This window comes from Hyperoodon ampullatus, assembly GCF_949752795.1.
Source record: "Hyperoodon ampullatus genome assembly, chromosome: 10".
NCBI lineage: Eukaryota > Metazoa > Chordata > Mammalia > Artiodactyla > Ziphiidae > Hyperoodon > Hyperoodon ampullatus.
Window position 1 is genome coordinate 100,709,385 of NC_136923.1, and position 15,547 is coordinate 100,724,931.

Consider the following 15,547-nt stretch of genomic DNA (forward strand, 5'->3'; position numbering starts at 1 on the left):
AAATAAAAATCTGCCTGGAAATCAGAAGCACATCAAGAGGCTGGTTAAAAAGAAGGAAAGAACCCTCATGGGAAAAAACACTGCCCCCCGTCTCACACTTGGACCTCTACCTGTGGACAGACGTTAAATGAAACCGTCGTGGAAAACCGTCACCTAGAGACGTTTAGATTGCCTTTGTCAGGCAGAGACACTCGGTTCCTCCTGAGGCCCAGTGGAGGTCACTGCAAATCTGCAGGTGATGCTGCTGGCTGCTGAGCTGGGGCTATCTGCTAACCTCGCTTCGGTCTGTCACCGTCATTAAGGCCACAGCCACTCTGCCCCTCGACCCCGGTGTGGGGGATCTTTCAACCCTGCCAGGAACTCGTGAACAGCACACTGTAAAATATTTAGACGGAGTGGAACTGTACTTAGAGTCACAGCAGAGTGACTGGAGGATGATTTCATTTTGCAAGTGATCTGACGACGTGCCAGGGGGAAATTTTACGGATCCGAGAGGCTGCTTTCGGATTTTCTGGCAATGGAGATGGCCTTAAGTTGCAAACTGAGGGTAACTTTTCCAAACGGCCTTAAGTTGCAAACTGAGGGTAACTTTTCCAAATGGAAGCTAACTTTCGCTGTCAGTAAGATAAATGCATTTAATGGGGGAAAGTGTATCTAGCTGTGGGGTTTAAAGAAACTAATAAGATTCCACCCACTCTTCTAAGAACGAAACTTTCTTTTTTTCTCTTTAAATCACATACTCAAATAGATTACCGTAAAGAAAACAAAAAGTCATCATTTGAAAAAACTCTAAAGGACATTTTAAGTAAAGGTGAGCTTACTTACGAAATGCAGGGATAAATGCCAATATGGACATCCTGCCTGCCCTTGGCTTACGGAAGGAGGATCACCTACATGTGAGCCCCAAACTGTTCTGCTCACAGAAACGGTGTTTCTGTACCCAAGGCAGTTCACCAGAGCCCACTTCACCCAGAAAACACTTGAATCCCAGCACGTGTTAGCAAGTGCTTCTATGAGAAAGGAAGCACGTTTAGTTCGGAGTGCTGGGAGAGCGTTCTGCTCTCCTAACTGCAGGGTTCCACCTCCCTCAGGGCGGCCCTATTCCCGGGGCAGGGGCTCCAGCACTTCAGTTTGCTCGGGGTGGGTGGTAAGGGAAGAGCTGAGGTGTGGGGCCGTGCAGGGTTGGAACTTCTGGAAGCGGAGGGGAAAAGCAGCTGTCTGCAGCTTATCTGCTCTGCCTGCTGTGGCAGCACCTGCAGTGTCACTGAGAGGGCTTGGGGAGGTGTTTAGCAGAGACAGGAGGGGCTGGGCGGGGGGTCCCAGGGGAAGGAAATGCCCCCCAGCAGCAGGCAGGGAAGTGAGCCAAGTTTCCACTGCGGCCCCCGGTATACAGAGGAACAGATGGCAGGACTGGGGGCTGCCCATGCTGGGGCTGGAGGGAGGCGCTGTGAGCCCAGAGCACCTTCACCGTGTGCTTGCTCCCGTCCCTTCCCCTTCAGGAATCAAACAAACTCACACAGTCTCTCAGCACACGGGCCCTGGCCTTGACGTTGGCCTCGCCGGGGAGAGCACACTGCGAACGCGGTCAGAGAAGGCTGACTTCCCTGAGAGTGGCAAACCGCACTGATCTTGAAGCTACCCTGCCAGCCACAGCTCAGGCCAGGGATGGGCCAGGCAGCTCCGGGAGGTCCAGGAAGTACCCTCCTTTGTTAGCTGGGGCTTTGTCCTTTCAGTTCTCAGAGGGCTTCAATGCAAATGAATGATGTTCTTGTTCATGCCCAGATCCACGACTAGTCTCAAAAAAACAAACGTCGGGATCTTACAGTCACTGAATCGAGGACTGACACGTACCTCGGCACACCCAGTGGGGCAGGGCACCACGGAAGCCGTTCTTTACAACACGTGCCCTTCCTTCTTATTTACTTTTTAGAAGACAACTGCAGAATTCTGGGCTGGGGTAGGAATGTGCTATGATACACGTGCTACAATGGCGTGGGCACTGTGCAGGAAGTCGGGGTACAGGAAGAAGCTGTCAACAGAGCAGCTCACAGTAGGGCTGACCGTGACTTAGCAGGACTAACTCTCACAATTAAAGGCATCAGCCATGAAACAAGGAACGTGTAACCACTAACCAGAGTGGGTTTCCCAACTAACCTTCCTGAAGGATCTACAATGGCGGGGAGCTCGCGCACACACACACACAGAAGACTGAGTCAAACCAAGGTAAATGTGGAGGCAAAATCACCAGCAACACCATCTACAGAAATGGAAAACAAGGCCACCAAAAAGCTTAAAAAAATTTTTTTTTAAGCCTTGTGGCTAAGCAATTCTGGGAATAACTCCTCCCAGGGTTTGCTACAGTAATACTGTATCATCTGGTGACCCCTTACTTCCACATTGTTCTATCATGTCTCCCAGTTAAGGGACAGACAGACGACCCCCACTGCCACAAGAAAGGGTTAAAAAAATTTTTTTTCACTATGCTAAACATATTTTTGAAAGACCGCTTTGGCAAATTTCAAACATCAGGAAACACATTTCTTTAGAATCTCAGGTTTCCCCAACAATCTAAGGGAAATGATGTGCGGTTCTATAATTTAAAGGTATCGGGACCTTTCAAGCTTCTAATCATTTGGGTTTCTGCACAGCTGGATCACAGCATTTGGGAGGCAGGACTCAAACCAAATGTAAACAGCCGTTCAGTTACCCGGTCTTTACAAAAGCAAAATGAGATAAAAGTGGCTATTTACAACGATAAAGACTAAAGGCCAAACTGCTTTCATGTTCTCTGTCAAGCAAATGGTACCTGGAGAAGCCCCGCAACGTGCTTCCTTCTCTATTTTACTGGAATGGGATTCCCAGAGAGCAACACGAACCCATAATTCTAAGTGTTGCAAGGGTTAAAATATTAAAAACACATGTTCTAAATAATAGTATCAGAAGTAAATGTTCATTGATTGTTTGTTACAGTCTGGGGACTGTGGATGCTCCCTTCATCCTCACACAGCCCCTAAGTCCATTTTCCAGATGGGGAAACTGAGCCCAAGGTCACGGAGACGCCAGGCCCCGGTCAGGCTGCAGCCGGCACCCTCACCACCCCTCTGCTGCAGCTGCTGCGCTGTGTGTTCAGAGGATGGTTCCTGCAGGTGTCCCAGCTCCTTCTACAACCCGTGTCACACCCTTAATGCCTGGGCCCTGGACAGTGGCTCAACTGGGAGTCTTCCGAACACTCCCCGAGCAGCAGCAGGCCCGGCCCTGTCATCAGAACCTGGGAAATACCTTGCTGAGAAAGTGGCAGTCACCCTGGTTGCTTCCTTGAGATACTGAATTTCTTGCTCATTACAGTGTTTTATCAAGGGACTGACATTCCTTTTTAAAGGGATTTCAGGCTTCATTTTCTCTGTTCTGTCTATGGAGGCAAGAGGGGCGAGTGCAAACAGCTTCTCTTCAGAGCCCCGCCCGGTTCAGACACTCCTCTCCCCGGGTGCCCACCCTCTCTGCCCTCCCCGGCTTCCCAGCCGCAGAGCTGACAGCCAACAGCTGCACTAATCTCTCCCAGTTGCTGGGAGCAACGGTGACGGCCTGTGAGAGGGCCCTGGCCAGGGGCAGCCTGCCCTCCCCACGCCCAGGAATCCGCCGGGCTGCACACTGCGTCCCGACGCCCTGCTAGGTCTGTTCGACCGAAGCAACGCAGCGGGAAGCCGGGCAGGTCCAGGGACTGCTCAACGGGCGGCTGGGGTGAGCCCAGAAGCCGGCGGCAGTGCCCACTCCACACGGCTGAGAGGCCCCTGGGCAGGGTGGGGAGGGGCCGCCCAGACAGAGGCCTCCAGCTTCCGGCCAGTCAGGGGGCGGATCTTCTCCTCCCTCAGCCCCCAGCATCGTTTTAAATCTGCCCTCCACCTGGCTGAGCCTCAGACCCCTGGGGCTCTTATACGAGATGCTGAAGAGTATTTTGTTATACCCTCTCCCTATTTTTAGGATGACATTTAACTAACAAGTGTGGGACCAGCGCCATGTCAGTCAGTCTCAGGGTCTCCCTGCAGGTGACGGGAGTGTCGAGGGGGGATGGGGTGCAGGGCGGGCAGTCGAACGTTCCCTGGAACACTTGAGAATCCAGAAGAAGGCGGTCCTGGTGACTCTCCCCACCTCTGGCAGCCCGCCCTCCATGCCTGTGGGCACCTGCCCTCCTCTCCGTGCCGCCCCGTGCCCGCAGAGCCCACTCAGGTCCCCACCTTCCAACTCCCCATGTAGATTTAAGGGCATTACCATAAGATTTTCCTCACAGACAACTAGGATGGGTAACTGGGCTGGACTGAGGAGGGCCTGCCCCAGCCAAGGGCCCCAGCATCCAATGTAAAATGCCGTGGGAAGCTTTCCACCAGCCTATCCGGCTCCCTGGCTCCCTCTGCTTGGACAAGAGGCTGCTGGCCTGTCTGGCCCTGAACTGACCCACTTCACTCCATTATAATTGCTCTTACTCTTTTGCTGACAGCCCTCGAGGGGCCCTGTCTCCACTGTCACCGCTTTTTTCTTAAGTCTGGTCAAGGGCCTGGCACACAACAAGCACTCATTCATTTGCCGGATACATTTTAGCTGAACTAATTTAAAAATTATTTATTACCCCATCTCCTTTAATCAAGAAGACACATAAGATTATACAATAACTTTTGCCAAATTTCGCCCCCAGCTGCAGCCACAGTGCCACCGTGACTACCCAGAGGTCCCCCCAGCCCAGCCCAGCCCCCAGTAGCCAGAGACTAGTCATTCAGACACAAAATGGGGGGGGCGGGGTCTGAGACAAAGCCCTCCCAGCTACAGGTGGGCTTGTCCTAGGCTCGCACCTACACATGGGCTGCTGGGGGCTTGGAATGTGCCTCTTCCAATTGAAATGGGCTGCGATCATGCCCCACACACCAGATGGCAAAGACTGTATGAGAATGAGAATGTAAATCACATCACTGATGATTTCTGTACTGACATTATATTTTGGATATATTAGTAGACCAGCAAAGCATGATCAATTTCAGCAAAGCATGATCAATTTCTCTATTTCTTCTTCCTTTTTCAGAATGTGGCTTCTAGAAAACTTAAGGTGGCCCTTGTGGCTCTCCTCCTGTTTGCACTGGTGGGTGCTGACCTGGACTTCCCTCCCAGCTAACTTTACTCAGGGCAGCGGACAGCCTGTTACTCTGTTCTATTCTTATAACCAGGCACGATATTCAACACCCAGCCACCCTCACACAGGGATGTCCTCTCTGCATCCACCTGCTCACTGAACACTCTGTCACCTCCAGTCCCAAGTGCCAGCTCCCAAAAAGCCTCTGCTTCTCCTGTCTGGGGGGCTGTACGGAAGGGCCAAGTCACCGCGGGTCTGGTCACGCCAGGGCGAAAACGAACCCGACAGTCGGAGCCAGAATCACTACAGTGGTCTGTGTCTTCCTTTTGCTCTACGCTTACACTTCGTTAACTTGAAACACAAGGCACTGCAGGAGAAAGGCCTCGGCGTTTACATGAGTTTGGATTTCCAATGCTTTTTATTAAGGAACAACGGGCACCTTGCCAGCTTTGGGGGTGGGCGGTAAGGGCAGGAGAGGGAGAGAAAGAAGCCAACAGCTGTTTCGAGTTATAAACTTTCTGTCTAAACTGGTAGCATCCCACTGTGGTTCTGCTGCCTTTGGGGTTTGCAAATAGAGTTGGTGCCTATTTTAGCTCTGGGTTAACAAGCAGTCTCTCCCACTAGCTACTGTCACAGTTCACTGCCTGGCTGGGCCCTGCCGGCTCATGCCTGTCCCCATGGCATCCTCTGATAGCAGGCCATTATGTGGAGGGCAGAGCAGAGGGGAGAGAAGGGAAATTAACTATGTTCTGTAATTAACTCCTTTGGTTCCCAGACACAAGACCCACCCACACAGCAACAGCCTCCAGACAGGGGATGGCATGCTTGCCCCCCATCATGGATGCAAGGCAACCTCTTCTCACGCCACTGCCGGGAGGGGCCGAGCCCTCCACCAGGCTCAGAACTCCTCCGGTCCACCCTCCCCAAACAAAGGATGCTGTTACCAAGTGGGCAAGGGTGGACCTGAGGTTTAACTTCACAGCCTTGGAGTCACGGCAAGTGAATTATGCACCAAATCATGTAAAACAGTGAACCAGCGTCCAAGGCGATTCCCGTCTCCATGTTCTCCAAGTAGCCAGCCCAGCCTGCCCCCAGATTAGGTGCTTGTCCAGAAGGCCCCGCTCCAGGAGCGCCCACGCCCTGGTGCCGGCCAGCACTAAAGAAGGGGACACCTGATCCTCCTCTATCACTGCTATACACTGTGCTGTGCAGGCTCCAGCTGCCCAGAAATCTCTCTTGAGAGTTAAGTGATTTTCCCTGTCGGACAGAATCATCTAGAAGAGGGTAAATGGGTAGTTCCTAAGATGGTATCTGATCACAGAATAAAACACAAAGTGAAAGAAAACCTAGGGGGGAACCCAGAGAGGAGCAGTGTGTGGACTCAGGCACCCCGCCGTGCCGGGTCAGAAGCGCCGACGGGGGTCGGAGGGTCGGGGGTCGCAGCAGCTATTCCTGCCTCTGCCCACGACTCACCACATGAGGTCTGTCTGGTAACTTCATCTCCGCTTGCTCAGGTCCTGCATCTAGAGAACTATTTCAATAGTTACCACCCACCACCAGCCCGCATCCTGGGATGCTGTGGACGTTAATGAAACCATGAAGTCAAGTTCCTGAATCTCTCAGAACGACAGGGCCTACAAAAGGAAGAGCCAAGTGCTTTTTCTTGGTAGACAGGAACAACTGTTAAGAGGCAGGTTTCAGAGTCACAGAATTTCAGGCCTGAAAGGGAACACAAGGACGATCTGGTCCAGCTCTCCTTCGAGCTTCAGATGCAGCTGGTCCAGGCCCCATGTGAGCAGAGGCAGGACAGGGACCCAGGGTCCTGACCACCAGTCCATGCCTGCCCGTCACATCCAGGAGTTTCCCAAGACGGGGCAGTCACCTAAAGACATGTTCTAGCACTTCAATTGCTCAGAGTTTAATCTCTCCATAAATTCTTTTTTCTCTCTAATGGAAAAATGTCAAGCTAATGTGATTAAGGATAATGATTATTTGACACGACTTTATGTTACTGGACAATTAGGCTTTTCCCCAAACACAAACATGTTCAGCTGCCTCAGACCTTTTCACTCCTAGGTCACAACCAAACATGTGCCCCCAAGAAGGAAATGTGGTCCATGTATTGGTGAGTCAGACAAACAGATGTCCAGATTTCTACACTCCCAAGCTGTCTTCTGAAACCCAAAGCTGCAACCACGTATGCACTGGCCTCTGCTCTGGGAACCTTCAGCTGTGCCTCTCAGGACGTGCTACTTTAAAGTCTCACAATACCAGAGGCTCCTCTACAGCACCTTAAAAATGATACAGCAGCAGTTTCAGAGAGAAAGAGGGTACCTGCTCAGCAGGAACAAAGGGCTTTCTGCCTGATAAAAACGTAGGGAAGAAAGTCGGGGAGGAAAGCCGAGCTCCCCCCACCCCAGGCCCAAATTCTGCCGGAGGTCCGCCTGGGACCACTGAGAATCAGAAAAACTATGTGGAGCCTGGACCAGCGGAACCATCACCTTTGCTGCTACTGCGACAGGCTTCATTCGGGTCCCGTGTCCTGCACAACAGAACTCTGTCTTGCCCCCAAATGCTTTCCTAGGTTTCTGTGCTACCAGCCCATTCCAGACGCCCACGAGCACCTGATCTGCCCTCCCCGTCCTTATCACACACACGGGCGCAGCTAACGACCATTTGGGCTGCAACACCTTCTGTGAAGAAAACGTGTCTGCTGCCCAAAGCCCGGTGCTAGGAGGCTACCCGTGGGCGGGGGCTCATGGGGATCGCCCAGGGGCCCCGCCAGGAGTGCAGGAAGCACCGTGGCGCTGGTGAATCCTCCTGGGGCTGCAGCCACCTGCTCTGACCCCTCTCAGCCCCACTTCCACCCCCGCAAGCACTCTGATCGGCCTCACTAATGGCCTCACAGCCCAGGCTGGAGTAACAGGAGGTAAGTTGCATCACACATCACAAGGAGGCGCCCCCAGAGCACAAGCCTGCCCCAGCCTCTCGCCTACCTTAGCGGGTTATCTGAGTGGGTCTCCATGTGGGTCTCCAGCCCGTACTTGCACACGAACTCCTTGAAACACAGTGGGCAGTGAAACACTTCATCAGCTTTCTTCTCCATGTCACCCGACTGCCTGTCCTCTACCATCTTAGGGGAAAGAAGAAACATTAAGTCACAAGGGAGGGCTCCCACGTGGTTTGTTTCAGAGAAGTCGACACTAAATCCAGAATCTGAGAGGAAAAGGACGCTTCCCTCCTAGGCATTAAGGATGCTACTGACCAACGTTTCATGTAACAAAACCTCACCAAACACCAGCACCCACCCACCCACACTCAACCCACTCATCCATTCAACAAATATTCACGGAGCACCTAGTACCTGCCAGGCACTAGGAATAAAAGAGTGAGGACAAAAGAGTCCCTAATACTTAGTAGAACCTTCCATTCTAGCTGGAGAAACAAAAAACCCCGGGAACAATGAAACAAGCTCCTCAAATCATCAGTGGGCTCAGCCAGGGGGCTCTTCCTTTCACAAAGGAAGAGCAAACAGGTACCCTTTTCTACAGAGACCTTATGAAACAGTGCAGGGAAACAGAGGTTAGAAGCTTGGGATGGGTGTCCACCAAGCCCCCAGACTGCAAAAATAAAGGCTGGAGGGATTTCTGCCAAGAGTCCCTGGGGTAGGCACATCTGTGCTGGGGGCAGAGAGGACCTTTTTAGCAGGCGCTGGGTCTTCCTTCTCTGACTCTGTATCATGACTCAGTTTCCTTTTGGAGGACAGCCGCCTGCGCTTCAGTGGGGACGGAGGGGCTGCAGCTGTAGCGCTGCTGGGGTCCTTCTCATGAATCTTCATATGTCTGGAAAGAACACACACACAGACAATGTGATTTAGCAAAAACTGACTTGGTTTATTTTAAATGTTTTATATTTTCTATTTGGGCACTGGTAGTTAAGTTTTCCTTAGTTAAGAGATACGGGGTATAATTTATACAGTGACTTCTTTTTAAAAACCTTAAAATCTCCTTGAACCCCTCGTGAAGCTCTCACAACGAAGTGCTATCCAAAAACGTGGCTCAGTGCCTTGCTGTCTGTTGGAAGATATTCATGAACTTCACTGGCACTAATGAGATAAAAACAAACTATTTGATGATCGGTTCTGCTTATTCAGACAAGCTGTACTATTTTAGGGCACATAATTCTATATAGACAAAAGAAGTCCCAGGTACCACTAGTTCGTAAACCAAGAAACCACTCTGTGGTCCCAGAACCCACCCCCGTCTACCAGTAGAATGTGTTCTCTCTCTTCTGCCTCTGGAAGCATATTGGGGGTCACATTTGAGAAGTGCGGACCGAGCACACGTCTGAAGTGCCTGAGACCTGAAAGCCTGCCCATGTTCTCCAAGGTCTTACATGGATTTGCAGATCATGAAAGTAGCTGGGACAATGGGATAAGTTACATGTTGCAACCCTGACATCTACAGGACTAGGAATACACATACAAGAAAGTATTATATTAGTATGCATATGTCTGTTCCAAAAAGAGAGTTTTATGGGTGACCTGACTTAAGTGACCTTACATTATCAAGTTCTAAAACAAACATTCTAGGAACCAGGTCCCAAGAGCTATAGGGAAAGAAAGAATGGCATTACAAAAAGATAGTCTCAATTTCCTTGCTTTGTGACATAAAAGGTTTACTTTTCCTAATGACAATCATCATCGGCATCGGCATCTCTGACCGGGGTTAAACTGTGCCAGATGTGGGAATGTAGCCACAGCTTTTTATAAATAACCCTCTGATGGGATTATCTTACTGGAGACGTTCTCAGGAATGGGAAAAGACAGCAAGTTTTCATAAACGATCCTGTCAGACTTCTAAAAAGAAGTTCTGCTCAGCTCAAGCTCACATTCTGCTGCACCTTCTGTACAGGAGACAGGCTAGGGATAAAAGGGCTGAGAAGCTCATGAACCACAAGCAGCAGCAATTCAGGCTCTCAGGCCAATGATTCAACAAGACGACTAGGTAACACCTTGCCCACTCACAACCTCTGCCCCCAGACACCCGTGAGTCCTCCTTCTATGAGTGCGTGGAGCTAAGAGCTAGGATTTCCCTGGTTCTGGCCCTACAGACATACTCTAGAAGGTGGAGGGGTCCCCACGTCAGCCCGTGACCACACTAGCCTCTGCCCGAAGAGCACCAGCCCAGTCATCCACCAGTAGGCGAGATGTGGCCTAATCTCTGAGAAATGGGATTCAGGGAAGGAGGCTCAGGCCGGCCCTCTGTTCTCTTAGGGGGAATCAGTGTGGTGAGTCAGAAAGATCTAGTGGGAGAAAATGGAAAAGAATCACAGACAACCATCATGCCCACATCCACATAATTCCTTGCTTAGATTATTAGAGGAGAATGCTTTATTATTAGTTCTTGGTCACCTAAAGCCTTGAGAAAGTTAACGGAGACAAAGAGCCTTGTTCTATGTACCACCTCTATTTTAAGGCGATTGGGAGTTAAGGAGACCATCATTTAACATCAGTGTTTGGAGAAAAAAAGAAAGGCTGGCAAGTTTCTTTCGACATTTATTGTACGGCCCATTCCAATTTTAGAAATGTAAAAAAAAATTTAGGCATCTAAGAATTGAGGAAGTATGTTAATACTATGGGATGTAAATTAGTACCAAACCCATCCCTTTCAAGAAATCACTCAAAATGAATTTTAAAAACGAATATACTGGAGGAGTTGAGGAAGATGGCGTTAGAGTAAGACGCGGAGATCACCTTCCTCCCCACAGATACACCAGAAATTTATCTACACGTGGAACAGCTCCTACAGAACACCTACTGAACGCTGACAGAAGACCTCAGACCTCCCAAAAGGCAAGAAAGTCCCCACGTACCTGGGTAGGGCAAAAGAAAAAAGAAAAAACAGAGACAAAAGCACAGGGACGGGGCCTGCACCAGTGGGAAGGAGCCGTGAAGGAGGAAAGGTTTCCACACACTAGGAGCCCCTTCGCGGGCGGAGACTGCGGGTGGCAGAGGGGGAAGCTTCGAAGCCGCGGAGGAGAGCGCAGCCACAGGGGTGCGGAGGGCAAAGCGGAGAGATAGCCGCACAGAGGATCGGTGCCGACCGCCACTCACCAGCCCGAGAGGCTTGTCTGCTCGCCCGCCGGGGAGGGCGGGGCTGGGAGCTGAGGCTCGAGCTTCGGTCGGAGCGCAGGGAGAGGACTGGGGTTGGCGGCGTGAACACAGCCTGAAGGGGGTTAGTGCACCACGGCTGGCCGGGAGGGAGTCCGGGAAAAGTCTGGACCTGCCTAAGAGGCAAGAGACATTTTCTTCCCTCTTTGTTTCCTGGTGCGTGAGGAGAGAGCATTCAGAGCGCTGCTTAAAGGAGCTCCAGAGACGGGCGCGAGCCGCGGCTAAAAGCGCGGACCCCAGAGACGGGCGTGGGATGCTGGGGCTGCTGCTGCCACCGCCGAGAAGCCTGTGTGCGAGCGCAGGTCACTCTCCACACCTCCCCTCCCAGGAGCCTGTGCAGCCCGCCACTGCCGGGGTCCCGGGATCCAGGGACAACTTCCCCCGTAGAGCGCACGGGCGCGCCTCGTGCTGGTGCAACGTCACGCCGGCCTCTGCCGCCGCACGCTCGCCCCGCCTCCACACCCCTCCCTCCCCCGGGCCTGAGTGAGCCAGAGCCCCGGAATCAGTGGCTCCTTTAACCCCGTCCTGTCTGAGCGAAGAACAGACGCCCTCCGGCGACCTACACGCAGAGGCGGGGCCAAATCCAAAGCTGAACCCCGGGAGCTGTGCGAACAAAGAAGAGAAAGGGAAATCTCTCCCAGCAGCCTCAGGAGCAGCGGATTAAAGCTCCACAATCAACGTGATGTACCCTGCATCTGTGGAATACCTGAATAGACAACGAATCATCCCAAATTGAGGAGGTGGACTTTGGGAGCAAGTATATTATTTTTCCCCCTTTCCTCTTTTTGTGAGTGTGTACGTGTATGCTTCTGTGTGAGATTTTGTCTGTATAGCTTTGCTTTCACCATTTGTCCTAGGGTTCTGTCCCTCCGTTTTTTTTTTTTTTTTTGAATACTTAAAAATTTTTTTCTTAATAATTTTTTATTTTAATAACTTTATTTTATCGTTGTTTTATCTCCTTTCTCTTTCTTTCTTTCTTTCTCTTTCTCCTCTCTCTCTCTCTCTCTTTCTCTCTTTCTTTCCAACTTCAGGACACTGGTCCACAAGAGACCTCCCAGCTCCATGTAATATCAAACGGAGAAAATCTCCCAGATATCTCCATCTCAACGACAAAACCCAGCTTCACTCAACGACCAGCAAGCGACAGTGCTGGACACCCTAAGCCAAACAACTAGCAAGACAGGAACACAACCCAACCCATTAGCAGAGAGGCTGCCTAAAATCATAATAAGGGCACAGACACCCCAAAACACACCACCAGACCTGGACCTGCCCACCAGAAAGACAAGATCCAGCCTCATCCACCAGAACACAGGCACTAGTCCCCTCCACCAGGAAGCCTACACAACCCACTGAACCAACTTTAGCCACTGGGGACAGACACCAAAAACAACGGGAACTACGAACCTGCAGCCTGCAAAAAGGAAAACCCAAACACAGTAAGATAAGCAAAATGAGAAGACAGAAAAACACACAGCAGATGAAGGAGCAAGGTAAAAACCCAACAGACCTAACAAATGAAGAGGAAATAGGCAGTCTACCTGAAAAAGAATTCAGAATAATGATAGAAAAGATAATCCAAAATCTTGGAAATAGAATAGAGAAAATGCAAGAAACATTTAACAAGGGCCTAGAAGAACTAAAGAGGAAACAAGCAACGATGAACAACACAATAAATGATATTAAAAATACTCTAGAAGGGATCAATAGCAGAATAACTGAGGCAGAAGAACAGATAAGTGACCTGGAAGATAAAATAGTGGAAATAACTGCTGCAGAGCAGAATAAATAAAAAAGAATGAAAAGAACTGAGGACAGCCTCAGAGACCGCTGGGACAACACTAAACGCACCAACATTTGAATTATAGGGGTCCCAGAGGAAGAGGAGAAAATGAAAGGGACTGAGAAAATATTTGAAGAGATTATAGTTGAAAACTTCCCTAAATGGGAAATGAAATAGTTAATCAAGTCCAGGAAGCACAGAGAGTCCCATACAGGATAAATCCAAGGAGAAACATGCCAAGACACATATTAATCAAACTATCAAAAATTAAATACAAAGAAAACATATTAAAAGCAGCAAGGGAAAAACAACAAATAACACACAAGGGAATCCCCATAAGGTTAACAGCTGATCTTTCAGCAGAAACTCTGCAAGCCAGAAGGGACTGGCAGGACATATTTAAAGTGATGAAGGAGAACAACCTACAACCAAGATTACTCTACCCAGCAAGGATCTCATTGAGATTTGATGGAGAAATTAAAACCTTTCCAGACAAGCAAAAGCTGAGAGAGTTCAGCACTACCAAACCACCTTTACAATAAATGCTAAAGGAACTTCTCTAGGCAAGAAACACAAGAGAAGGAAAAGACCTACAATAACAAACCCAAAACAATTAAGAAAATGGGAATAGGAACATACATATAGATAATTACCTTAAATGTAAATGGACTAAATGCTCCCACCAAAAGACACAGACTGGCTGAATGGATAGAAAAACAAGACCCATATATATGCTGTCTACAAGAGACCCACTTCAGACCTAGGGACACATACCGACTGAAAGTGAGGGGATGGAAAAAGATATTCCATGCAAATGGAAATCAAAAGAAAGCTGGAGTAGCAATTCTCATATCAGACAAAATAGACTTTAAAATAAAGACTATTACAAGAGACAAAGAAGGACACTACATAATGATCAAGGGATCAATCCAAGAAGAAGATATAACAATTGTAAATATTTATGCACCCAACATAGGAGCACCTCAGTACATAAGGCAAAAACTAACAGCCATAAAAAGGGAAATTGACAGTAACACAATCATAGCAGGGGACTTTAACACCCCACTTTCACCAATGGACAGATCATCCAAAATGAAAATAAATAAGGAAACATAAGCTTTAAATGATACATTAAACAAGATGGACTTGATATTTATAGGACATTTCATCCAAAAACAACAGAATACACATTTTTCTCAAGTGCTCATGGAACATTCTCCAGGATAGATCATATCCTGGGTCACAAATCAAGCCTTGGTAAATTTAAGAAAATTGAAACCGTATCAAGTATCTTTTCCGACCACAACGCTATGAGACTAGATATCAATTACAGGAAAAGATCTGTAAAAAATACAAACACATGGAGGCTAAACAATACACTACTTAATAACGAAGTGATGACTGAAGAAATCAAAGAGGAAATCAAAAAATACCTAGAAACAAATGACAATGGGGACACGACGACCCAAAGCCTATGGGATGCAGCAAAAGCAGTTCTAAGAGGGAAGATTATAGCAATACAATCCTACCTTAAGAAACAGGAAACATCTCAAATAAACAACCTAACCTTGCACCTTAAGCAATCAGAAAAAGAAGAACAAAAAACCCCCAAAGTTAGCAGAAGGAAAGAAATCATAAAGATCAGATCAGAAATAAATGAAAAAGAAATGAAGGAAACGATAGCAAAGATCAATAAAACTAAAAGCTGGTTCTTTGAGAAGATAAACAAAATTGATAAACCATTAGCCAGACTCATCAAGAAAAAAAAGGAGAAGACTCAGATCAATAGAATTAGAAATGAAAAAGGAGAAGTAACAACTGACACTGCAGAAATACAAACGATCATGAGAGATTACTATAAGCAACTATATGCCAATAAAATGGACAACCTGGAAAAAATGGACAAATTCTTAGAAATGCACAACCTGCCGAGACTGAACCAGGAAGAAATAGAAAATATGAACACACAATCACAAGCCCTGAAATTGAAACTGTGATTAAAAATCTTCCAACAAACAAAAGCCCAGGACCACATGGCTTCACAGGCGAATTCTATCAAACATTTAGAGAAGAGCTAACACCTATCCTTATCAAACTCTTCCAAAATGTAGCAGAGGGAGGAACACTCCCAAACTCATTCTACGAAGCCACCATCACCCTGATACCCAAACCAGACAAAGATGTCACAAAGAAAGAAAACTACAGGCCAATATCACTGATGAACATAGATGCAAAAATCCTCAACAAAATACTAGCAAACAGAATCCAACAGCACATTAAAAGGATCATACACCATGATCAAGTGGGGTTTATTCCAGGAATGCAAGGATTCTTCAATATACACGAATCAATCAACGTGATACACCATATTAACGAATTGAAGGATAAAAACCATATGATCATCTCAATAGATGCAGAGGAAGCTTTTGACAAAATTCAACACCCATTTATGATAAAAACCCTGCAGCAAGTAGGC

At 48.5% G+C, this 15,547-nt stretch overlaps 1 protein-coding gene across 1 annotated transcript in view; it reads right to left on the minus strand.

Annotated features, from left to right (window-relative positions):
• RREB1 (ras responsive element binding protein 1) overlaps window positions 1–15,547 on the minus strand; it is a 137,333-nt gene that overhangs the window by 24,477 nt on the left and 97,309 nt on the right. The window contains exons 9-10 of the mRNA XM_079713748.1: window positions 8,814–8,958; window positions 8,113–8,249 (exon numbers count right to left, since the gene is read on the minus strand). Coding sequence (XP_079569874.1) covers window positions 8,113–8,249; window positions 8,814–8,958 — 282 coding nt within the window. The remainder of the gene's footprint in view (window positions 1–8,112; window positions 8,250–8,813; window positions 8,959–15,547) is intronic.